The sequence below is a fragment of the Strigops habroptila genome, chromosome 4, assembly GCF_004027225.2.
Source record: "Strigops habroptila isolate Jane chromosome 4, bStrHab1.2.pri, whole genome shotgun sequence".
NCBI lineage: Eukaryota > Metazoa > Chordata > Aves > Psittaciformes > Psittacidae > Strigops > Strigops habroptila.
In genome coordinates this window covers 83,547,708-83,567,479 of record NC_046358.1, presented here as the reverse complement: position 1 = coordinate 83,567,479, position 19,772 = coordinate 83,547,708, and the positions used below count along the sequence as shown (strand labels likewise).

The 19,772-nt window shown below is 46.6% G+C and overlaps 1 protein-coding gene across 3 annotated transcripts in view; it reads left to right on the top strand.

Moving 5' to 3' along the window:
- Nucleotides 1-170: 170 nt before the first annotated feature.
- The window catches only part of TOM1L2 (target of myb1 like 2 membrane trafficking protein), a 58,331-nt gene continuing 38,729 nt past the window's right edge, over nucleotides 171-19,772 (top strand). For all 3 annotated transcript variants that reach the window (XM_030484473.1, XM_030484472.1, XM_030484471.1), the window contains exon 1: nucleotides 171-264. In XM_030484473.1, coding sequence (XP_030340333.1) covers nucleotides 213-264 — 52 coding nt within the window. In that variant the 5' untranslated portion in view covers nucleotides 171-212. The remainder of the gene's footprint in view (nucleotides 265-19,772) is intronic.

Genomic DNA, 19,772 nt, shown 5'->3' with positions numbered 1-19,772 from the left:
GAGGGCGGGCCTACAGCGGGGGCGAGCCCTCCGCTTGACAGTGATGGACGCGCTCCTTAACCTCTGACTGACCAATCAACTGCGAGGAGGCGGGACAAGGTGCGGTAAGACGAGCTGCGATTGGTGGGCGGGGCTGTCAGTCAGGGCGGGGTGAGGGAAGGGAAGGGGAGCGGGGGGCAGGCCGCCGGGCCGCTGTTTGTTGTCATCCCAAGATGGAGTTTCTGCTGGGGAACCCCTTCAGCACCCCGGTGGGGCAGAGCCTCGGTAAGGGGGCGCGGGGGGGGGCAGGAGGGGTAGCGGGGCTATGGGAGGGGGCAGCGGGCCTGCAGGCAGCGGGGGCCGGCGGGGTGCTGTGGAGGCCGGGGGGGGGGCGGTCAGTGAGGGCCTATGGGGGGGCTCTGGAGCCGCTGAGGGGGGTGTCTGTGGGGTTAATTGGAGGGAACCCCATTAAGTGTGGGTTAATTGAAGGAGATGAGGCATCTGTGGGGCTAACGGGGGGGTATGGAGGTATGGGGGGGGGGTCTGGGGGTAGCAGGGGTTTGGGGGGGCTCTGGAGCCGGGGGGGGTGGTGGTGTCTGTGTGGTTAATTGGAGGGAACCCCATTAAGTGGGGGTTAATTGGAGGAGGTGAGGCAGCTGTGGGGCTAATGGGGGGGTATGGAGGTATGGGGGGGGGGCTCTGGGAGTAGCAGGGGTTCGGGGGAGCTCTGGAGCCGGGGGGGGTGGTGGTGTCTGTGGAATTTATTGGAGGTGACTCCATTAACTGGGGGTTAATGGGGGGGTCTGGAGGCGATGGGGCATCTGTGGGGCTAATGGGGGGTATGGAGGTGGGGGGAGGGCTCTGGAGCCGGGGGGGGGGTGTGTGTCTGTGGAGTTAATTGGAGGTAACCCTATTAAGTGTGGGTTAATTGGAGGAGATGAGGCATCTGTGGGGCTAATGGGGGAGGTATGGGGAGGGTCTGTGCAGGGGGGTGTTCAGGTTTGGTGGGTGCTGTAGGGCTCAATGGGGGTCTCTGTGGGTCACGGAGGGGTCTATGGGCAGCAGTGGGGATAGCGGTGGCGTGGGGCAGGCTGTTTGCTGTGGGGCGGGAGCGCCTCCACTTTGAATGGTTGATGGATGGAGGGAAGTTGTTGCCCCCTTTCCCCAGCTCCTTTTGCTCCCTGTGTGTGCCTGGTTACAGAGCAGCACAGGGGCTCTGCCGCCCCTGGTCCTGTGCATGTGCAGGGGGGGTGGTGTGGTTTAGAGGCACAAGAACATGCTCAGTTATCAGCCCAGAGCTCGGACTGTGCTTTGCTAATGCTCTGGGGACATCAGGCAGGTTATTTGGACTCTGCTTCCACTGTGAGACTGCCCAAGGCCTTCCCGAGCTGCTGTGGCTGCTCCTCCTTCCCTCCCTCCCACAGATGTGTTCACTCTCAACTGTGGCAAGCCTGGTTTTGGGCTGGGCTGGCGCAGCCAGGACCATGGGGGAAGGCCTGGGCACCACTTTGATGACTTGCCCATGGCTGGGAGGGCTCTCTGTGCCTCCTGCTGCCTTCTCTTAGATCTTGAAGAGATAGAAGATCCTTTACATTGGGGAGGAACAAGAGGCCAGCTCAGGTTCCTGCAGAGAGGGGCCCCAGAAGCCAAGGCCCTGTGCAGCTGAATTCACTTGTGCCAGCATCCCTCTGAAGTGAAACCATGCTCCGAGTTTCCCTGATTTGTTTCAAAACGCCAGGAATTCCAATGCCTTATTTAGAGGTTACACACAGCATAGTGTGTAGCTATGTATAGCCTAGTCCATAACTATTCCACGTTAATTTCTGGAACGATGGAAGACTTGTTCCTTTAATTTCCACTTGGGAATTACAGTGGAACCATTTGGCAGTGAACCTGGTTGTGGCCTCAAAGCCCACAGGTTCTTCTGTAGTAGTTTCCTCACCCACATGTGCAGACACAGGAGGGTGAAAGGCTCTTCCAAGGGTAAGTCTCACCCCGTGCATGGGTGGGCTCTGCTTTGTCAGGCTCTATGGAGCAGATGTATAACTTGCTAGTTTGCTTTAGCCATCTGGGGTGTTTATTCCCTCTGCTTAGGGAGACAAGTGCCGAGGGTAATAATGGGAACAGTAAAAGTTTAAACATGATTTTTTCAAGTGCATTTGCTTTGTTGTGTTTGGCCATCTGACCACATCTGCCGGGACAGCTGGCTGCTTTGCTGCTTGGACAGGCCGTCTGAGTGCTGTTAAAGGGAAGGCAATAATTTCTCATCTATTTGTTGTCAGTTCCTTTTAGCATCAGGAAGGGCTTTAAAGGGGCTTCCTTAAGAATTGCTGGGGGGGTGTTTAGTGCTCAAATCTGCTTTTCTAACCTTGTGCCTTTCAAACTCTGCAAAGGTTTTCGCAGCCCTTCCATCCCAAGTTGCTTCCCACTTGGAGGCTTTGAACACAAAGCTCCAAAGGAGCTGCTTTCATCAGTTAAGGTTAGGGGGGTCTGAGGGGCTTGGAATGCAGCTTCCCTTAGTGCAAAATTCAGCTGCACTTTAAGAATGGATTTTCATTCCAGGGGGGTAGAAGAGAGAGCTGCAGATCTTGTTTTGGAAGGAAGATATTTCTGCTTCTCATCTCCCTGCCAGTTATCCCTGCTCTGAGACAACAGGCAAACAAAAGCATGCCTTGTTCTCAGACAGTGCTATTTGCCCACTGTTTCCACAGGGTTGGGTTGGTTTTTTTTTCAATGAGCTTGTGGAATATGATTTTCACTTATGTTTCTCTTCATCCTTTCAAAGGAACTGAATGATTTTGTATTTCTGTTTCGACATATTGTGTTGAACACAGTTGTGATGTTTTCAAGCAAGGCCTAACACTCACCATAAGGGAGAAGTGCAGCAAATCCTGTAGGTCCATCAGCACACCAAGAATGTGTGTGCTCTGCCAGGAAGTAGCAGGGAGTTCACAGGAAGATTTAATTAGGGCTACACAGTGTCTGCAGAGAAATGCCAGGTCTGAAAGAACAAAGATGTCGGAGGAGGTTTGGGAAGAGCTCGGAGAGCTAATACAAGGGATTTTCTCTTTTCCTTCTCTTTATCTGGAGAATGTCTGAAGCCAGCCAGGCTTTTTATGTGAACTCTGCTGCTTAATGTGGGAAAGTAATGCTAGGATGAGCTCGAAGGATTTGTAATGGAGATGGATGGAGTCTGCTGCATCTAAAGTGCCGGTTTAAATGGCAGCCAGGTTTCTCATCGCTGAAAGCTACCTGATTTTGGGGCTGCCTTTATAATGGCCTCTATTTAATTTCCACTGGTGGCATAACCAAAACCGTGTAAGCCATCACCATGGCCAGTAATTACAAACCACACTTAATTCTGCTTTGATGCTTTGATTGACCTGTGGACACTAAACTCTCCCCTTGCCTCCAGCAAGGTCGTCCTGAGCAGAGGAGGTAGTTTTGGACAGGGCTGTTGAGTGGAAGGGAGTCAGCTGCTGCCTGGGAGTTTCCTGGACTTACTTTGTTCATTCCATATTGCTTTTTACCTGGAGGTTGCAGTGAAGGGAGGTAATAGCATCATTTTGTATATAAACTGAAAACCTCCCCCAGGGTTTTGTAGCAGAATCCAATACTCCCCAAAGGCTTTGCGAGCAAACGGTGCTCTTCAGCATCCCACAGCACTTAGAAGTCTTCATGGGCCCTTCAGCCCATCACATTGTTGGTGGTCAGTGCTTCCTAGCAGGCTTCCTTGGAAAGATCCAGAGGCTGTGTGTTGTTCTGGGTGTGCTGTGAGTGGTTTGTAACCAGTGCTGCGTGCTCAGCACCCACTGTCCCCAGCACCCATTGGTGATGCTGGGTGAGGAGCATCGGGGCTTTCACAGGCAGCTTGTGCTGGTGGCTCTGGCCAGCTGAGGGGTGGTTGTGCCACCAGCCCTGGAGAAGGGCTTTGGGAAAGCTGGCAGGGGTCTGGAGGGTGGAACTGGGTGCTGTGGGTATTGTAGGCTGCTGAGTATACCAGGGCTGACAGGATCCTTTGTGAATTTGGGTGCTGGCCCTGTTCTTACAAGTGAGCTGTTGATTTTTCCCATTTGGTGCTGTAAATACAATGGACTGGCTCTTTAGAGGAGGATTATCGTGAGCAATCCTCCAGAGCAGCGAGGAGGAGAAGTGCAGGAAGATGGGTAGTAAAGCAGCCAAGACAGACTGCTTGCTGTACGGCGAGGGGCTGGCCTGGGGGAAAAAGCAGCAATTTCCAGTAGTGGGAATTTGCCTTGAGATTGAACATCCTGCCATAAATCGTGTTTTATCTCTCTTTGTTCAAGGGAGCCATCTTTAAAGTGTCACCACTCTATTCAAGGTTATTAGAACAAATACCCTTTCCGTCGGTTAGCAAAAACATCTGAGATGATTAAAGCTGATTGAATTACAAGGATGGGGAGCACTGGTGCCTTCATTTTTGCTTATTTGATAGAGGCCATATGGCTTCCACATGAGGACACAGGAAAACCAGTTCCATTTTGTAGCATTTTGGGGTTTTTTTTTTACCTCTGGAGACTTTACAAAGGCTTCAGGAGAGCGTCGATGTGTTTGAATCCAAACCAAATCTTGCTGCTGTCCCCCCCGCCCCAGCTCCCTTAGGGCTGAAGGGGTTAGTTGGGGCAGTGATGTGTGAAATGGGGTGATGGATGGGCACATCCAGGTCCGTTTGGGCAAGGGCTGTGCTCAGGGCTATGTGTGCTACTGAAGTCAGCCATTCAAGTGTGCTTGGCTTGGAGCTCAGACCCCCAAGGGGGTGCAGCACCAGGGTTAAATACACAGAGTCCTCAGAGCTCATTTTTAACTATATAGCAGGAATTAAGGTGTTCTGAATAACTGGGGGTGTTGATCGGGGTTTACCCCCCTGTTCCCTGCTGGTGAAGGGAGGTTTGAATGAAGGGTGCTGGTCCAGGCACTTGCCTTCCAGTCTGTTTTCAGAGGAGGAACAGTGCAATGATTTAATACAGAGTATTGTTTAAGGAGGCTGCAAAACCAAGGCTTCAGCAAAAGATACCGAGGCACTTTATTGAAGCACCAGTGAGGCAGACAGTTTGCAATCGATTTTTATCAAAAGCACTTGCAGTTTCCATTCAGGGCTGTTAAATTGATAATAAATGTGGTGGACAGAGTCTGTTTCCAGAGCTGCTGCTTCGTTTTCCTCCCTTTAATGAGAAAATGCCTCAGCTCGGGAGGTGCATAAACACCCTTTTATTTTCCTTTCCCTAAGAAGCACTTAAGACCTTTCTTCAGGTTTCTTGTGTCTTAAGATTTTTATGAGTCTTGGAATAAAAGTGGTTCCTAAATGAATGACTTGATGGCTACGTGCAGGAATAAAGGAACGTGTTGCAGCCAACAGCCCATGGTAATCCCACAGGAGGAATTAACCCGGCCTTTCTTGTCCACATACACCATTTGTCTAAGTTCCCTTTAGAGTCAACTTCCTACTTTGCTGTGCTGTAAGTAAACCAGGTTTTTGAAGACAAGCCTTTTCCCAGCACAGAAGTCAGTGTGTAATGTGCACACCATGATCTGAGGAGCTGGTACCAACACAATGATGTGTTTGCAGCATGCTGTTGCGGTCTGAATCATCTCTCCTTTCATTCATTGCATTGTAACAAAATAAACCCATGAGCACTGAAGTGTTGTGCCCTGTTCTAGGGGAAGCTTTTCCCAGCACAAGGTAGCAGTAACTGGTTGTCAGATGCCCCCAGCATATGCTGTATGGTATCAGAAAGATGAACTTTGTTGTTTTCCTGCAGTGAAGCGGGCACAAGAAGTTCTCTTCTCAGAGTTCAAGTGCTTTTATAGGTATTCCTGTAGCTGTGGTCAGTTGGGAATGATCCAGCCCCCCCAGTGTTCGGTTAGGGTTGTGCTAGTCATGCAAAAAAGAGTCTGATAAAGTGCTTTTAGTTTTATAAGATTATTTGGATCTGCTTTCACTTTGTGACAATGGATTATGTTGTAAGGCAAATCTCCGTGGAATATGAAAATGGATCTCTTTGCTTTTTAAAGGAGCAAATAACTCCTGAGTCATGAATCTGGCAACTTGGAGAAACTCTACACATGTGTGAAGCTGGGTAATTAGTGTAATGCCATTTAATACTAGGCCTTTAAGACTGGATTTATTTTATAGGCACAAAAGCAGATTGTAGTTCATGAAGGTATTAGAACATGTATCTTTGAGTCATGCAGTTTTATCTCTTCCAGCACGAGATACTTAAATCTCGTGCTGGAATAGAATAGAAGCATATATTCCATATGCTTCTAATACAGACCTTGGTGTGAGAGGTTGCAGGGTGAGGACAGCCCGTTCCCAGTTTCATGCTTCTCTCTTCACATACTGTGTCTTTAAACTGCATATTTCGAGTGTACTTGACTAAAAACACAGTTAGAAAATCCCCACAGACCCTTCCAACTGATTGCATATTTCAGCCAAAAGAATCTTCACCAAAAAAAGCAGCATTGTGTGTTTTCCTTGGCTGGAATAAGAACAGGTTTAAATTGGTGAGACTTCCCTTTGATTTCATAAACTATGGTGAGATTTTAATTAAGCATCCCTTGAAGATGATGGAGGCATTTGGTAGCATCCTCAGAGATGATGGTCAGTGGGGTTGGAACTAGATGATCTTAAGGTCCTTTCCAACCTAAACCATTCCATGATGATCCTTTGTAGGGAAAGGTGCTGCATGGTTCCTGCAGGGCTGCTGCTCTTCAGGCTTCTCCTGGCAATCTCCTTCCTCATCTGGTATTTCATATTTGGGTAAATCATTTCACACCCTGTTTTGGTTTCAAAATCCATGCAATGTACTGGCAATAGAAAGCATAAATGTTTGGAGAACAGAGGGGAGAAAGCAGCATTGTAGGAGCCCTGAGGAGTTGAAGTGACCTGAAGGCCGATCTGCAGAGCACCATCTTCCTGCCTCTGATGAGTCTGCACAGATCACCCGGAATGAGTTTTCCATTTTTGCACCTATCTGGGGAATTGTTAGTTTTTTACGTAGAAGAAACTTGTTGCTGAGTGTAAAGATCCTATCTAGGATGGACGAGCCTCATCATCTTTGCTTGCTTAGTCATTCTTCTGATGGTTCTCTCTGATTCCTTTGCTCATTTGTTTGTTATCACCAATGGGAAAGGGCTCTTTGAAAATTGAGAACAAAACCTCGCTGGTCTAAAGGCTTTGCCTTTGCTTCTCTCTTCCCTTAGGAGCAGGTCCTTTGCTACAGGTAAACATGTCTTTACATAACTCATGGAGCCACATCTTCCCATCTGTAGGTGTTCTTCCCATTGCTCAAGAGGAAATGCATATAAACTCAGCCAGTCTGTTCTTGGCAGCGCTGTCTTTACATTTAAATACCCACTCTGTGATTGTTCTGTACCTGTCAGAAGTATTAGGTAGGGCCCAGAATGTAGTAACTCATTCCAAAACCAAGGATTAGGGAAGAAAAGTCCCTTTATGTGTATACCCTGGCTGCGTTTGGGCAGTTCCTGGCAGGGTTATGTATAGACTATGTACCCATGCTTCAGTATCTCTCAGCTCACAGAAACCCTTTGGCAGCTCAATGTTTGCCACATAAAGCATCAAGGGACTCAAAGATAGAAGAAACCTGTTGAATCATTTGTGTAGTTCATCATCTTGCTTTATTCTTGCAGGCTTAGGCAGGCTGTTCCCCAGCTGGTCCTCAGAAACCTTCTGGGTTACATTACTTTGGGAAGAAAGTCTTTGTTCAAATTTAGATCAAAGCAAATGTACACAAGTGAAGGCACAGACTGGTGTGTTAAACTGTGCTTGAACCCCAAGAGCTTTGCAGAGCATTGCTTTCTTATTCTGGGACTTCCCAAATGTGGTCAGGAACATTGAGGATATTGTTAACGTGGGCATGTTGCATCATCTCTGTGTTTTTTTTGTGGGATGCATCTCCTGCAAGAAGTGTGACCAGCTGTGAATTTGTCCCAAATAGCAAAACACATTTCTTGTTAGATGAGTAACTGCAGAAAGTCCCTTTTTAAAACTTGTATTTCTTGAATATTCTACATTTTTTAACTTCAGTTTTGTGTCAGTTCTTGTTTTCTGCATTTCCTTTCCTTTTTTGGAAGGCAAAAGGCATCCATCCTTGACTATAACCACAAAAAGCTACCTCGAGCAGCTCTAACAGTGTTAAGGAATTTAACCAGTCATTGGTTCCTAATGTAAGTTATTAGTAGAGAAAACTGCAAACTTCGTTAGAACATCTGGAATATTTCATCTGGAAATCAGTGTCCACATTGTGCCCAGTTATTACCTGAACTCTGGCTAGTATTTTTCCAAGCAGTTGTTATGGGGTATGAAGCTGATTGATAGTGAGAGGCAGAGGTTAAGCAGGATCCAGCCTGTATTTGGGTTTGGGTTACTCTATCTGATGGTTAAGCTGTAGTAAATAGCTTGATTTTTCATTATCTTCGAGCTGCTCTTTCTCTCCTGATTTTGGGTTCTTTTAATTAGAAAGGTATTTTAATGAAAAGAGCCATCTCAGACCTTTGTGAAATGTTCTCTTAGTGCAAAGAATGGGAAATCTGAAATCACTTATTAGACAAGAAGTTGTTATGGCAACTCTACGGTGGCTGCCTAATGGCAGAGTGAGATCAGTTTGTATTTACAAGTGTAATGAGCAGCTCAGTTGGAGCAGCTGTCACACTCGACGTGATGAAAGTTCAGCAAACATCCCAAATGGGTCCGTGGTCAGTTCGGACACTGCAGCTGGATCATGGGGGGGTTTTACTTCCTGTCATTAAAACCACCTTTAAAATGCTCGTCGATGCCAAAGACTTGGCGTAGCCGGTGAGCAACAAGAAATCCCTCTTCCAACCAGGTTCCTTAAAGGATATTGTCATTGACTCTTGGTGCAGCTAGTGAGGTATTGCATCTGCAACATCCCTTAAAGCAAACCTCAGTCTGCATGCTGCCTTGCAGAATCATCTGCGGGCTGGTGCTGATCACCAGGGGAGAGCTGAAATGGTGCTGCCTCACTCAGACAAGCTTTACACCTCTAAAGGGCACCCTTTCATAAAGGCATCATTATACTCTTGTTGGTTGCTTAGGAGGCTGCTGCTGGGCTCGGAGGAAGGACGTGCGCAGTGTACATGAACATCACACCCAGAAGAAGCTGAGAAAGTCTTGATTCACTCCAACATCAGAGGTGCCCAGGAGAGGCTTAATCTCAGCTGGAGCTGGTGAAGCTCAGTCGCTGAGTAGTTCACTAACAAACAGGACCAGGCTGGTGCTGGTACCCATTGCTTTCCCAAGCAGGAGCAGTGACACCAACATACATCAGTGTCACACTGCCAGTGGGGTTTGTGTTTGTTATTTGCTATCCTGTAACACCTCCCATATTGATTAACAAGCTGTAAGCAGCGAGGACTGGAGAGCTGGTTCTCTGTGGATTCCAGGAGGTTGTGGATGTTCACATTGGGAAAAGTTACCTTCCCATCCCTGCTCTGCAGTTTTCAGAGTGCACTTTCTTCAGGTCAGCCCTTTTCATTTGCTAGGGTTCACTTTGAGCCAAACTCTTTGTAAGCCACACTCAAAGTTTGCGTTCTAGTTAGAATTTTAACTGCCCAAGGACCAATATAGTTCTTTTCCCAAAGAATGCTGCAATCCCCTGTACATTTACACTGGTTTTAATTTTACCACAGTAATAGTATCATGTACTCCAGGCGATTGCAGTGACACGTATCGGGACGGTTCCTGACCTGAAGAATTTACCTGACTTGATAACACCAGTTGGGGAATGGGGATTTAAGGGAAAATTAAAATGACAGCCTCAGAAATGGGCATTTGCATACTTGACCTGGACTTTTGGTACTGCCATTTCCTATTTATCAGTCTTTTTCAGGGTTATCTGTGGCAATGCCCTTCAAGAGGGCTATAAAAATGGAGCAGTGTTCTTAGGGTTATTAGAGACCAGGAAACCTGCATTTCTCAGCCCGTACAGGAATTGCACACATGCATCTTGGTGTTAATGTCACCTGATTTGCACTCAGCTTTCCTGAGAAGACTGTTTGGAAGCTTCTGCAGGCACAGCAAGCTTGGCTCCTTGGAATGGGCAGCTGGCAATAGAACCCTTCAATGAGAATTGGCAGGAGTAATTCCCGGTACCTAGAGGAGCAGGAGCCAGCTCTCCCCTCTTCCCATGGGGAGAACACTTAGTATATTCCACACACTGATCTTCAAGCCACGGAGAGTTTGAATGGGATGGGAACAAGCTGCCTCTTGCCCCAGGCCTGCTGTCACCTTGAGCAGTGTGAGGGGAGGCTCCTCACTGCCTACTTCTACATGCAGGATACTCGTGGTTTACCAAAGGACACAGCTCTCACCTTTGTACTCATAGAGCTGGGTAAGGGAACATGCACGTGAAATAGTCACTGCAAGAGTTGCTTCATTTCATTCTTAACCCAATCTGCTGTAGCCCACTGCAGCTGAGGAGGAAACTTGTCCCTAAAACTCCTTCCTTTGTAGGATGGAAAGATTCTGCCTTTTTTTTTTTTTTTGGCCCCTCATTAAAGTAATCAGTGTTTTCAGTTTATCTTAAACATGTGAGAATGTGGGAATTGAGGAGTAACCTGTAAAAAAGATCTAAATAATACTAATGTAGGAGCCTGATGGATTCTCTTTGCCTTAGAGTCTGTTTGCAGCAAATATGTTACAAGGGAGTGGGTGGGAGGGAGAGGTTTAAATATATGGGGCTGGATTTTCAGAGTGTGCAGCAGACGTGGATTAAAAATTCTTCAAACATTTCATCCATGAAAGGCAATTAGGTTTGTTTTATGAATATGAAAAGCACGTAGCTTGTAAGTACTGGAGTGAAGTCCCAAGTGAGTTATTAGAACTTGCTTTACTCATGTAGTACAAAATTAGCCATCAAGAGCGGATAAATTTCAAATAGAGCTCACTGACACTCTGATCAGCCCCAGCTTTCCATAAAGACATTCCTTTTGGTCTCACCTGTAATTACTGGGTGCTGCTGAAGTCCTGAACGGGGCAGCAAGTCACAGATGAGGCCACCTCCTTGCTCTTGATGCTGCTTTAACATCTTGTGCAGCCAAGCTATCAGATTGGAATACCCCTCTGCCTGCAGTTCTGGGTGGTAAAAGTGCATCTGGGTGCAGAGAATACTCCTTTCTCTGTCCCTTGTAACTCCTGGTAGTATCTTACTGGTCCAATACGTTATTCTGCTTTGTATGGTGGTGGTGTTCTCCTGCATTTTGGGGGAGGAATGTTTTAAAAAGCCATTTGCAACAGTTTATTTAAGGAACTGTCATCCTGGTGTTCTGAGTGGCTCTTAGAGCCCTTAGGCATGTTAGCAAAGAACTTGAGAAAGAAATCAGTACTTTCAGCTGCCCCTTCTCTCAGATTTTTAAGTTAAGGCTGATAAAAATGCCTTCCCCCTCCCCCCCCCCCCTTTAAGCAAATGCTTTTTGGCATTAGGACAAATTCATGTCTATGTGTTAGTTGTTTAAGAACTTGGAATATTGGGGTTGTCTGTTGTGAGTTGTCTTTCTGATGAGAAAAGCTGCTCAGCTCCTAAGGGGTGTTTGGAAAAAGACTGTTTTCAGCTTTTTCTAGTTTAATCTGGGGGCTTTTTCTGAGTGGGGGAGAGCTAAAGACTCAGCTGTTCAGAAATGTTGTATTTCTAGTGCTGGTGAACAGGAGTTATTCATCTGATACAGGGTTTAATAGCTGAGAGTCTCAGTTAAGGAACCGGTAGCCCCAAGTATGGAACAAAGCAGCTCCCCCGATCATCCAAATTCATTGCAGAAATAACAAGTTTTCCCTATGGAAATGCCTAAATGTTGGTGTGATTTGGTGTACAGCTTACCGTGGCCAAAGGAGGAGGAGGTTTGGGTCATCATCCCGATGCACTGACCTGTTTAAGCAACACTGCACTGATAAACTCTCCTGTACAGAGCCATATGGACAAGTCGTAGCAGTCAGATTCAGAGGAGGCAAATCCAAGGGAGAACATTTTGTCACCTGGAAGGTTTTAATTTATGCTTTTGTGCCTCTCGTCTCGAGAGGAAAGATGGACACATGGAGTGGGATAATATCACACTACTGGAAACATGGCCTAATAGATCACAGATGTTTGCCAAGCGGAGCCATCATCTCCACCGATACAACCGTGCGAGGGGACAGTCTGTCATGAGATGTGACATGTCACGAAGGAGCAATTGGGTTGTTGCTTCCCAACAGTAAATCACACGGCAGACATCTCCATTCAAATCCATTAAAATCCATTAATACAGGGTGCATATTTTCAAACTGCTTTGACATTTCTGACTGAAGGCTTTCGCGTATCGACGTGAGCACGTCCTTGTTTGTCACTTGTAAAGCGGCACCATGGGATGAGTATCGTGGCTTTGCAGGGAGATGGGTATCTGGCCAAGGTCACTGCTGAAAGAGGTGAAGAGACGTGCAGTGCAAGCAGAGTTTTGGGGAAGAAGTGCCTCTGAATCACACAAATGGCTGGCTGAGCTGCTGCTGTGTGACCTAGCTCTGAAGGACAGCTATTTACAGTACATGGGTCAACATGCTTGCTTTAATGAGTGTACAGCACATAGGAGGGAGGCAGGGGGGTTGTGTGTTGTTTTTAAAGCTGGGTAGAATGAAGAAGTGGGAGGGATTTCGCTTTGTTTTAAAGAAGCAGTAGTCTCTTTTCTGCCATCTGTTTCGAAAGAGAGCAACTTCTATACACATGTCATTCAGCAGAGCATGCTGTCAGCAGCAACAATTTCTGCTGATGGGGGAACTTCAGCAAGAAGATTCATAACAGAAGTCTTTATTGTACAGAAACACACCGTTCTGCTTCGGATCCACATTCCAAATGCTCTTAAAGGCTATGACTAAAGCATCATTTGTGCCTGAGATGAATGACATCTGAGTACAGAAACTGCCTGGATTAGGTTATCCTGTCAGGCTGTTTCTGCACAATAGCATAGTGCTGGAAGGTCCATCTGGTTTTACAACCTGCAAATGCATTGAGACATATGAGAAGTGATAAACTGAGCTGATACACTCCCTTGCCTGCTCTGATATTATTATAAGGATTGCTGTTTTGTTTTTGTTCAAGTGAAGCCCTGAGCAGGAAAGAAAAACCATCGTTGTTGTACAACTGTTAATATTTAATACGTGTTAATCCATTCACCTTGCTCTGCTGCTGAAACTGCTGTGCAGCCACGCTCAGTTAACCTGCTCCAGAGAATTTGGGGGGAGATGTCTTTTCTGTGGCATATTTAAATCACAGGAATGTTGTAGCAGAACTCTGAATATCATGTGGTCCTTAAAAAGGCCCCGTAATTGCATATTGCCTCTTCATGATTGCAGGTAAGCGTGATCCAGAAAGCAGGTTTGGAGAAGTTTGGCGTTTGGGCAGCACCTTCAGAAAGAGGAAAACCTGAAAGTTAACTGGAGAAAATGGCAGTTCCCAGTTTACCAGTGAGCCTTCAAACAGCATCAGAGCTAAACACTCGTTCTGATTGCACATGTGCATGTCCACAGCTTCTCTTGTTATTTTTAGGCTGAAAGAGAAGGCTTAGGGGAGACCTTAGAGCAGATTCCAGTGCCTAAGGGGGTGACAAACAAGTCTGGAGAGGGGCTTTGGACAAGGGCCTGTAGGGGCAGGACAAGGGGAATGGCTTTAACCTGCCAGAGGGGAGACTGAGATGAGCTCTGAGGCAGAAGCTCTTCCCTGTGAGGGTGCTGAGGCGCTGGCACAGGGTGCCCAGAGAAGCTGTGGCTGCCCCATCCCTGGCAGTGTTCAAGGCCAGGTTGGACACAGGGGCTTGGAGCAACCTGCTCTAGTGGAAGGTGTCCCTGCCTGTGGCAGGGGGTTGGAGCTGGATGAGCTTTAAGGTCCCTTCCACCCAAACCATGATTATTCATTTATTCAGCACAAGAAACTTTGGCAGAACAAGGAGTGGAGGATAAATGATTTCATCCCAAAGAGTTTCAACATAAGCATAGCTCAAATCAATTGCAAAATCACAATGGTCGAAGTGGGTGACCAGTGCTGAGCACTACAACCCAGCTCACGTTTTCTGTAATGCCCTGCAGTTCAGATTGAGCCCGTTTGTTCAAGCTGACTGCCTTTTCCTTTGGAAGTGTGCAGCTCAGCATTTTCAGAGCAGTGTGAAATAAGGAATGTACAAAAAGGACTTGGAGCAGTGAGGTGGCTAATTGAAAACTGCTATTGGAGCTGTGCTTCCGAACAAAGAAACTGGCAGGGGTTTCGGAGTAAGTCACTTCAGGAGTTGAGTTTTGATCTGGAATCTTGAATGAGTCACATTTATTTTCTTTAATAGCAGCATTTTGATAAAAGAGGGGAAAAAAACCCCTCCTGTTGGTACCATAATGTCTGAGTGCCTGTGACTGGCTTTCTAAAAGAAAATAGAGAGAAAGCAAAACTCTGAAGTCCAGGAGTATCCGAGTGTGTTATTCTGGTTATCTCTGTCTTCCAAGTGAGATATCTTGAACTCAGCAGCTATGTGAATGCTGAGGATCTTTAGTCTTATCTTCATTTTGCTTGGACAGCTCAAATATGTTTCCATGGCCTCTGCATGGTCTTCCCGCAGGTCTTATTGACGGTGCTGTGCAGGTCATTGCTGATTTGTTGAATGTGAGAGAAACTGCAGCCACAAAACGTAATGATGCTTTAAAGCAACCCAATTCTATAAGCTACGGCTCAACGGAGAGATGCCATCGCCTCATTCAATAGCTTATCTTCCCTCGTGAGCCTCTTTTGCATTGCCTTGCATCTTTTTTCCCCTGAAAGACCTTTGTCCCTTCTCTAAAAGCATTTTGCATTTGACCTCAGCTGATAGCCCTTGGTCTGAGAGACTTTTCCTGTGCTGACAGGAGGGGGACCAGTAGGATGGAAGTAAAAGCCTGCTAATACTGCAGCTTCTTCTGTTCCCTGTCACGTCTCATGCAGTGAAATAGAGCACATCTGACTGTTTGATTTGCTAATGTGAGTCTTGGAGCACAGCTGGCAGGCAGCTGGACTGTTAAGAGGCAAGACAAAGATCTAAGAGGCACAATCTTCTGAACTTCCAAGCAAAAAAAAAAGCCACCCCCAAACAACACGCTGTTTTATGCTGCCTGAAGAACGCTGTTGGAGGGAATGGGAGAGATTTGGAATTGGAACTTGCTCTTGGATCTCTGTTAGGGTGTGAATGCTGCTCGTGTAAACAGAAGGTGATTCTTTCGTGTGTAATTCTTCCTAAACATATGAACCGAGAGTCTCTGAAGCAACATCTGGAGAAGCCCCAGGAGAAAACTGTGCTTTCTCTGAACACAAAGATCTGCTCATTCACCGGATTCTGGGAGTCAGGCAGAAAACAGCACAGTTCTCCCACTTTGATTTAATGTGATTTCTTGTTAGTGCACCATTTACGTTTCACTTTTGCCTTTTCTTCCAAGAACATTATCCAGCACCACTTATTGGTACCGAGAGGAACTAGATGATCTTCAGGTCCTTTCCAACCCTGACTATTCTATGATTTCCACCCTGGTTGTGCCTCCTGTCATCATTCAGCCACAGGAGCTGTTCTTAGTGCTTCCAGCGATCAGTCTTTAGTCTCTGCTGCATAAACACCCATATGGCATGTGAGTTAAAGAGCATCCACACTCCAACGTGTGCAGCCCTGACCCTAACGAAACCTTGAGGCTGTCTCCATCAATGTAATGGTCAGAGATGAGTGTTGGAAGGGGGAAAGCAGGGAAGAGCGAGGGATTCTGCTTTCTCTCATCTCTACATGAGCCAAGTGTCACCAACATTGGGCTGTAACTTGGAAGCACAAGGAGTATGGATTGAGAATCAACTTCTTGAGGACAACCAGTCTTAGCATTTTCATTTGTTACGTGACTTTTGAGCTGGTTCCAGATGGGTGGTAAAAGTTCTTCTGTTTTCTTCCTGCATTCCTGCCCTGCCTGTTTATTACCTGCTGGTTCCACGGGCGTTCCTGACTTGGATTTCCTTGTGGCGACATCTCTCAGGTCAGAGCAAGTGGTTTGCCTGGGCTGATGTGTGCCCCGAGCCTGTGTACACTGCAAACTTGACACTACTGAATGCCTTCAGGTGTGCAGGATTTCAGTGTGAGCAGGGAAATGCTGATCCTGCCATTTGGCAGAGCGTGGAAATGCAGCCACAAGAGTTAAATCTCAAAAAGAAGGTGTGAAGTGGAAAAATAGCACCATTTTTAGGCCTTTTCTTTGCAGGCTAGAGATAAGCTAATGCTTGTGTGTGCATATGCAGTGTCCAAGGTCTGTGGAGTGCCAGATTGTCTTTCTTTCTACCAGCTCAGCTTTAATTTGGGAGACGTGGTGGGAACCGATAGCATCTTGTTCCTGACCATCTCTCTGGTGGTACCCTGGCTCTGTGTGAGACCCCAACTCCTGCAGGGACAAACTCAGCACTAGCACAGCACCAGGAGCTGCTCTGGGGGCAGAAGCTGTGTAAGGTGCCCTTGGTACCAGGCTGAGACGTGCCAGCCCTTCCGTTGTGCAATTAAACCATACCATAAACTCTTTAGTTCAGCAAGGGAGGGGCAGGAGGGACTCCTACTCATTGCCTTGTTCCTTGTCTCATTTCACATTTCTGGTGGCACGCCGGAATCCTTTGGTGGTGATCCAGAGTCCTGGTGTGAACCAGAGCTATTTAGATGCCTTTTAATGAGATTAAGGAGCTGATGACTTTTAAAAGGGTGTTGGCATGATTTTCAGGCCATTCCTTCGCAATTGTGATAGCTTCCAAAATGTGTTCAATCTTAGTCATAAAATCATAGCATAATAGAACCACGGACTGGTTTGGGTTGAAGGGACCTTAAAGCTCATCCAGTTCCAACCCTGCCACAGGCAGGGACACCTTCCACTAGAGCAGGTTGCTCCAAGCCCCTGTGTCCAGCCTGGCCTTGAACACTGCCAGGGATGGGGCAGCCATAGATAGGTGCCAGTCGTATCTATTTTGCATCAGAGAGATGCATGGCTTCCAAAATAGCCATTAAATCTTGGACAGGTTATTGAGTGTGTTTAATTTCCTGCATTTTGGATGCGTGGAGCAGGGATTCTCTTACAGATGAGTGCAGGCAGAGCTGTTGCACCAGAAATCCAGAGCTACAACCCGCTGCCTTTGGTTCTAGAGGAGTTCTTCAGGCTTTCAGTTTATTGCAGTGTAATACTCTTCTTCAAACCAATCACCCACCGCCTCGTGTGCCTTCTCTGCAATGAGTTAACTCCTTTGTAACAGCAGAGAGAGCTCTGCAGTGACAAATCTGGGTCACACACCCTACAAAGGACAAACCACTACAGAAGCCAAGTGCTTCAGAGCTCTCTGTTGCTGGAGAAGAGACTAAATTAGCTTCCAACTCTTATTCGAATGAAGAAGTACCCAAGGGGAAAAGAACTCATTCTCAAACAGACAACTGCTAACATCTTAAACCCACACAGTCTCAACCATGCATTACTCCAGCTGAGGAACAGAAACATAAAGGTGATCACCAAACTTTCTGGGAAAAGGGGGTTCTGTTTTCCTTAGTGTATGTCAGAAGGGAAACACGGATGAGGTTACTGGGGACCCCTAAGGAGCATTCCCCTGCTACCTCTGCACAGTGCTGCAGCAGCATCCCTGCGCTCCACCATCTCCAAACCACCACAGTTTTTAGCTGTGGAATGCTGCCATATCCACAAAATGAACCTTCACTACGTGGGTTTTACCAGAGCAGTGAATGAAGGGGCTGTGAGCTTTGTGCAGCAGCAGCACTTTCCACAGCCATTTATAACAAGTGGTCATTGCAGACCAGAGTACGAGCATTGCTGCCTCATGCCAAATGCTGTCAAGAACACACAAATTCATTCATTCATTCATTAAGAAAACAAATGCTATGCCCAGCTAAAGGAATACTGTATTTAAGGTGTAGTTTCTCATTTTGCAGCACTGTGCTTTTAAATCCTTTGCAGCTTTGGGGATCGCCTTTTCCAGCAGAGGAGATGTAGTGGTTTTTCTTTTATATCTCTGAATATTAAGGGGTTTTTCCTAATGGTAAATAAAACGTTTTCCTAAGCAACAAGTACTATATGGAGGTGAAGGCAGATCACATATAAAGTCTTATGTAGAGTATAAAGACAAAATGCAACTAATAAAAGTGATTGTTACAAGTAGCCGTGCACAAAGATGTAGCGTAGAATCGCAGCACAAGAGTTGGAAGGGACCTCAAGGATCATCTGGTCCAACCCTTATAGGCAAGGCATGATCCAGACTAGATGTCCCAGCACCCTGCCCAGCCCAATCTGAACAGTATCCAGCACTGGGGAATCCACCACTTCCCTGGGGAGATTATCCCAGTGGCTGGTTGTTCTCATTGGGAAATTGGGTGCCCATCACCCCTCATCTTTTCCATGTGATTCCTTCTAAAAAGGGAGTCTCGGTCATCTTTGCAGCCCCCTTTAAATACTGGAACAAATGAATTCCTGGATGAGTGATGCATTCATGTATCCCAGAAAACATGAAACTGCTCTGCCTGCGCTCTTCCTTAAGAGAATCCCTGCCTGGCATAGCCTAAATGCCATAAATTAAAACTACCCAATAACCTCTCCAGTGCTTACTGGGACATTTTGGAAGCCATGCAACTCTCTGAGGCTCCTCCTCAAACAGAGTTGTTGTCAAAGTGAACTCTCCCATGAGGTGGTGATGGCTAAAAAAGACCTGGAACTGGGAATTCTGCAGCCTCTGTGTGCTCCCTGGTGGGTGAGAGCCTGTGCAGTGACCTGCATTGCCTTGCAGCACTGCTTCTCTGAATGGGAAGTGAGGCCTGCAAAGAATGATCTGTTCCATAACCACCTTTTCCATGGTGTCCTCTCCATTCTGGAGCTGGATGGCTTCTTATCAGCATTCTCTGTTTGGATTTTGCATGGATTTCTGGCTTTGTCTCAGTCTCCTGTAGTTACTGTCCTTGGTGGAGTTGCTTTAGCCACGATTCTGGTGTAGACAAGTCACTTGAATTACCCAGACACAGTCTTTCTCCATTAATGTCCCATAATTATGGCCTGTGGGCATCTGTATCCTCAGTCACAGTGATAGAAATGTTAATGGGAAAAGCATCCTTGGTGAACAGAGAGATGTGTGAAGTCCTTGGAGCCCTGTGTCCTCAGGATTTGCCTTGTTCTGGGGGTCAGACTGGGGGCTGATGCGGAGACAGAAGGATAGATGGAGAAGATGGTACCCGCAGGTTTGTTTCTGCTTTCAAACATTTAAAAGCTGCTTGTTTTGTTTTGTTTCTTGGTTTATTTCACATTTCAAGTATGCTTTTGTTTACCCTCTTTCCTTCTGAGGTGGAATGTAGACAAACCTAGACTAAACTAGAGGAGAAGGTCGTGTTCAGCTCAAAGGTCCCCTTTTTAGGTCTCTCTGGTGACAGGCTTTATGTTCAACTTGATAGCATTTCTGAGTGTCATGCAGATAGGGTTTGAATGCTGCAAGGGAGAAGTGTGAAACATTCAGGGGATGTTGTAGGCACCACAAGACAGAACTATATTGATTTAGGAGGAAATCCCAAGGAGGATATAGTTCTTGTCAACTGATTACTCGAAGTTATGGTTATGCTATTCTTGCAGACGTCTGTAAATTCAACTGCCAACAGTTGGCATCTGCCACTGTCACAGTGCTGTAGGTCATCCTTCCCCTTGCATTTAATCTGTGCTGAAGTGACTTACCTGCCATGCAGAGAGGGAGGGAGCATTTGGGAGT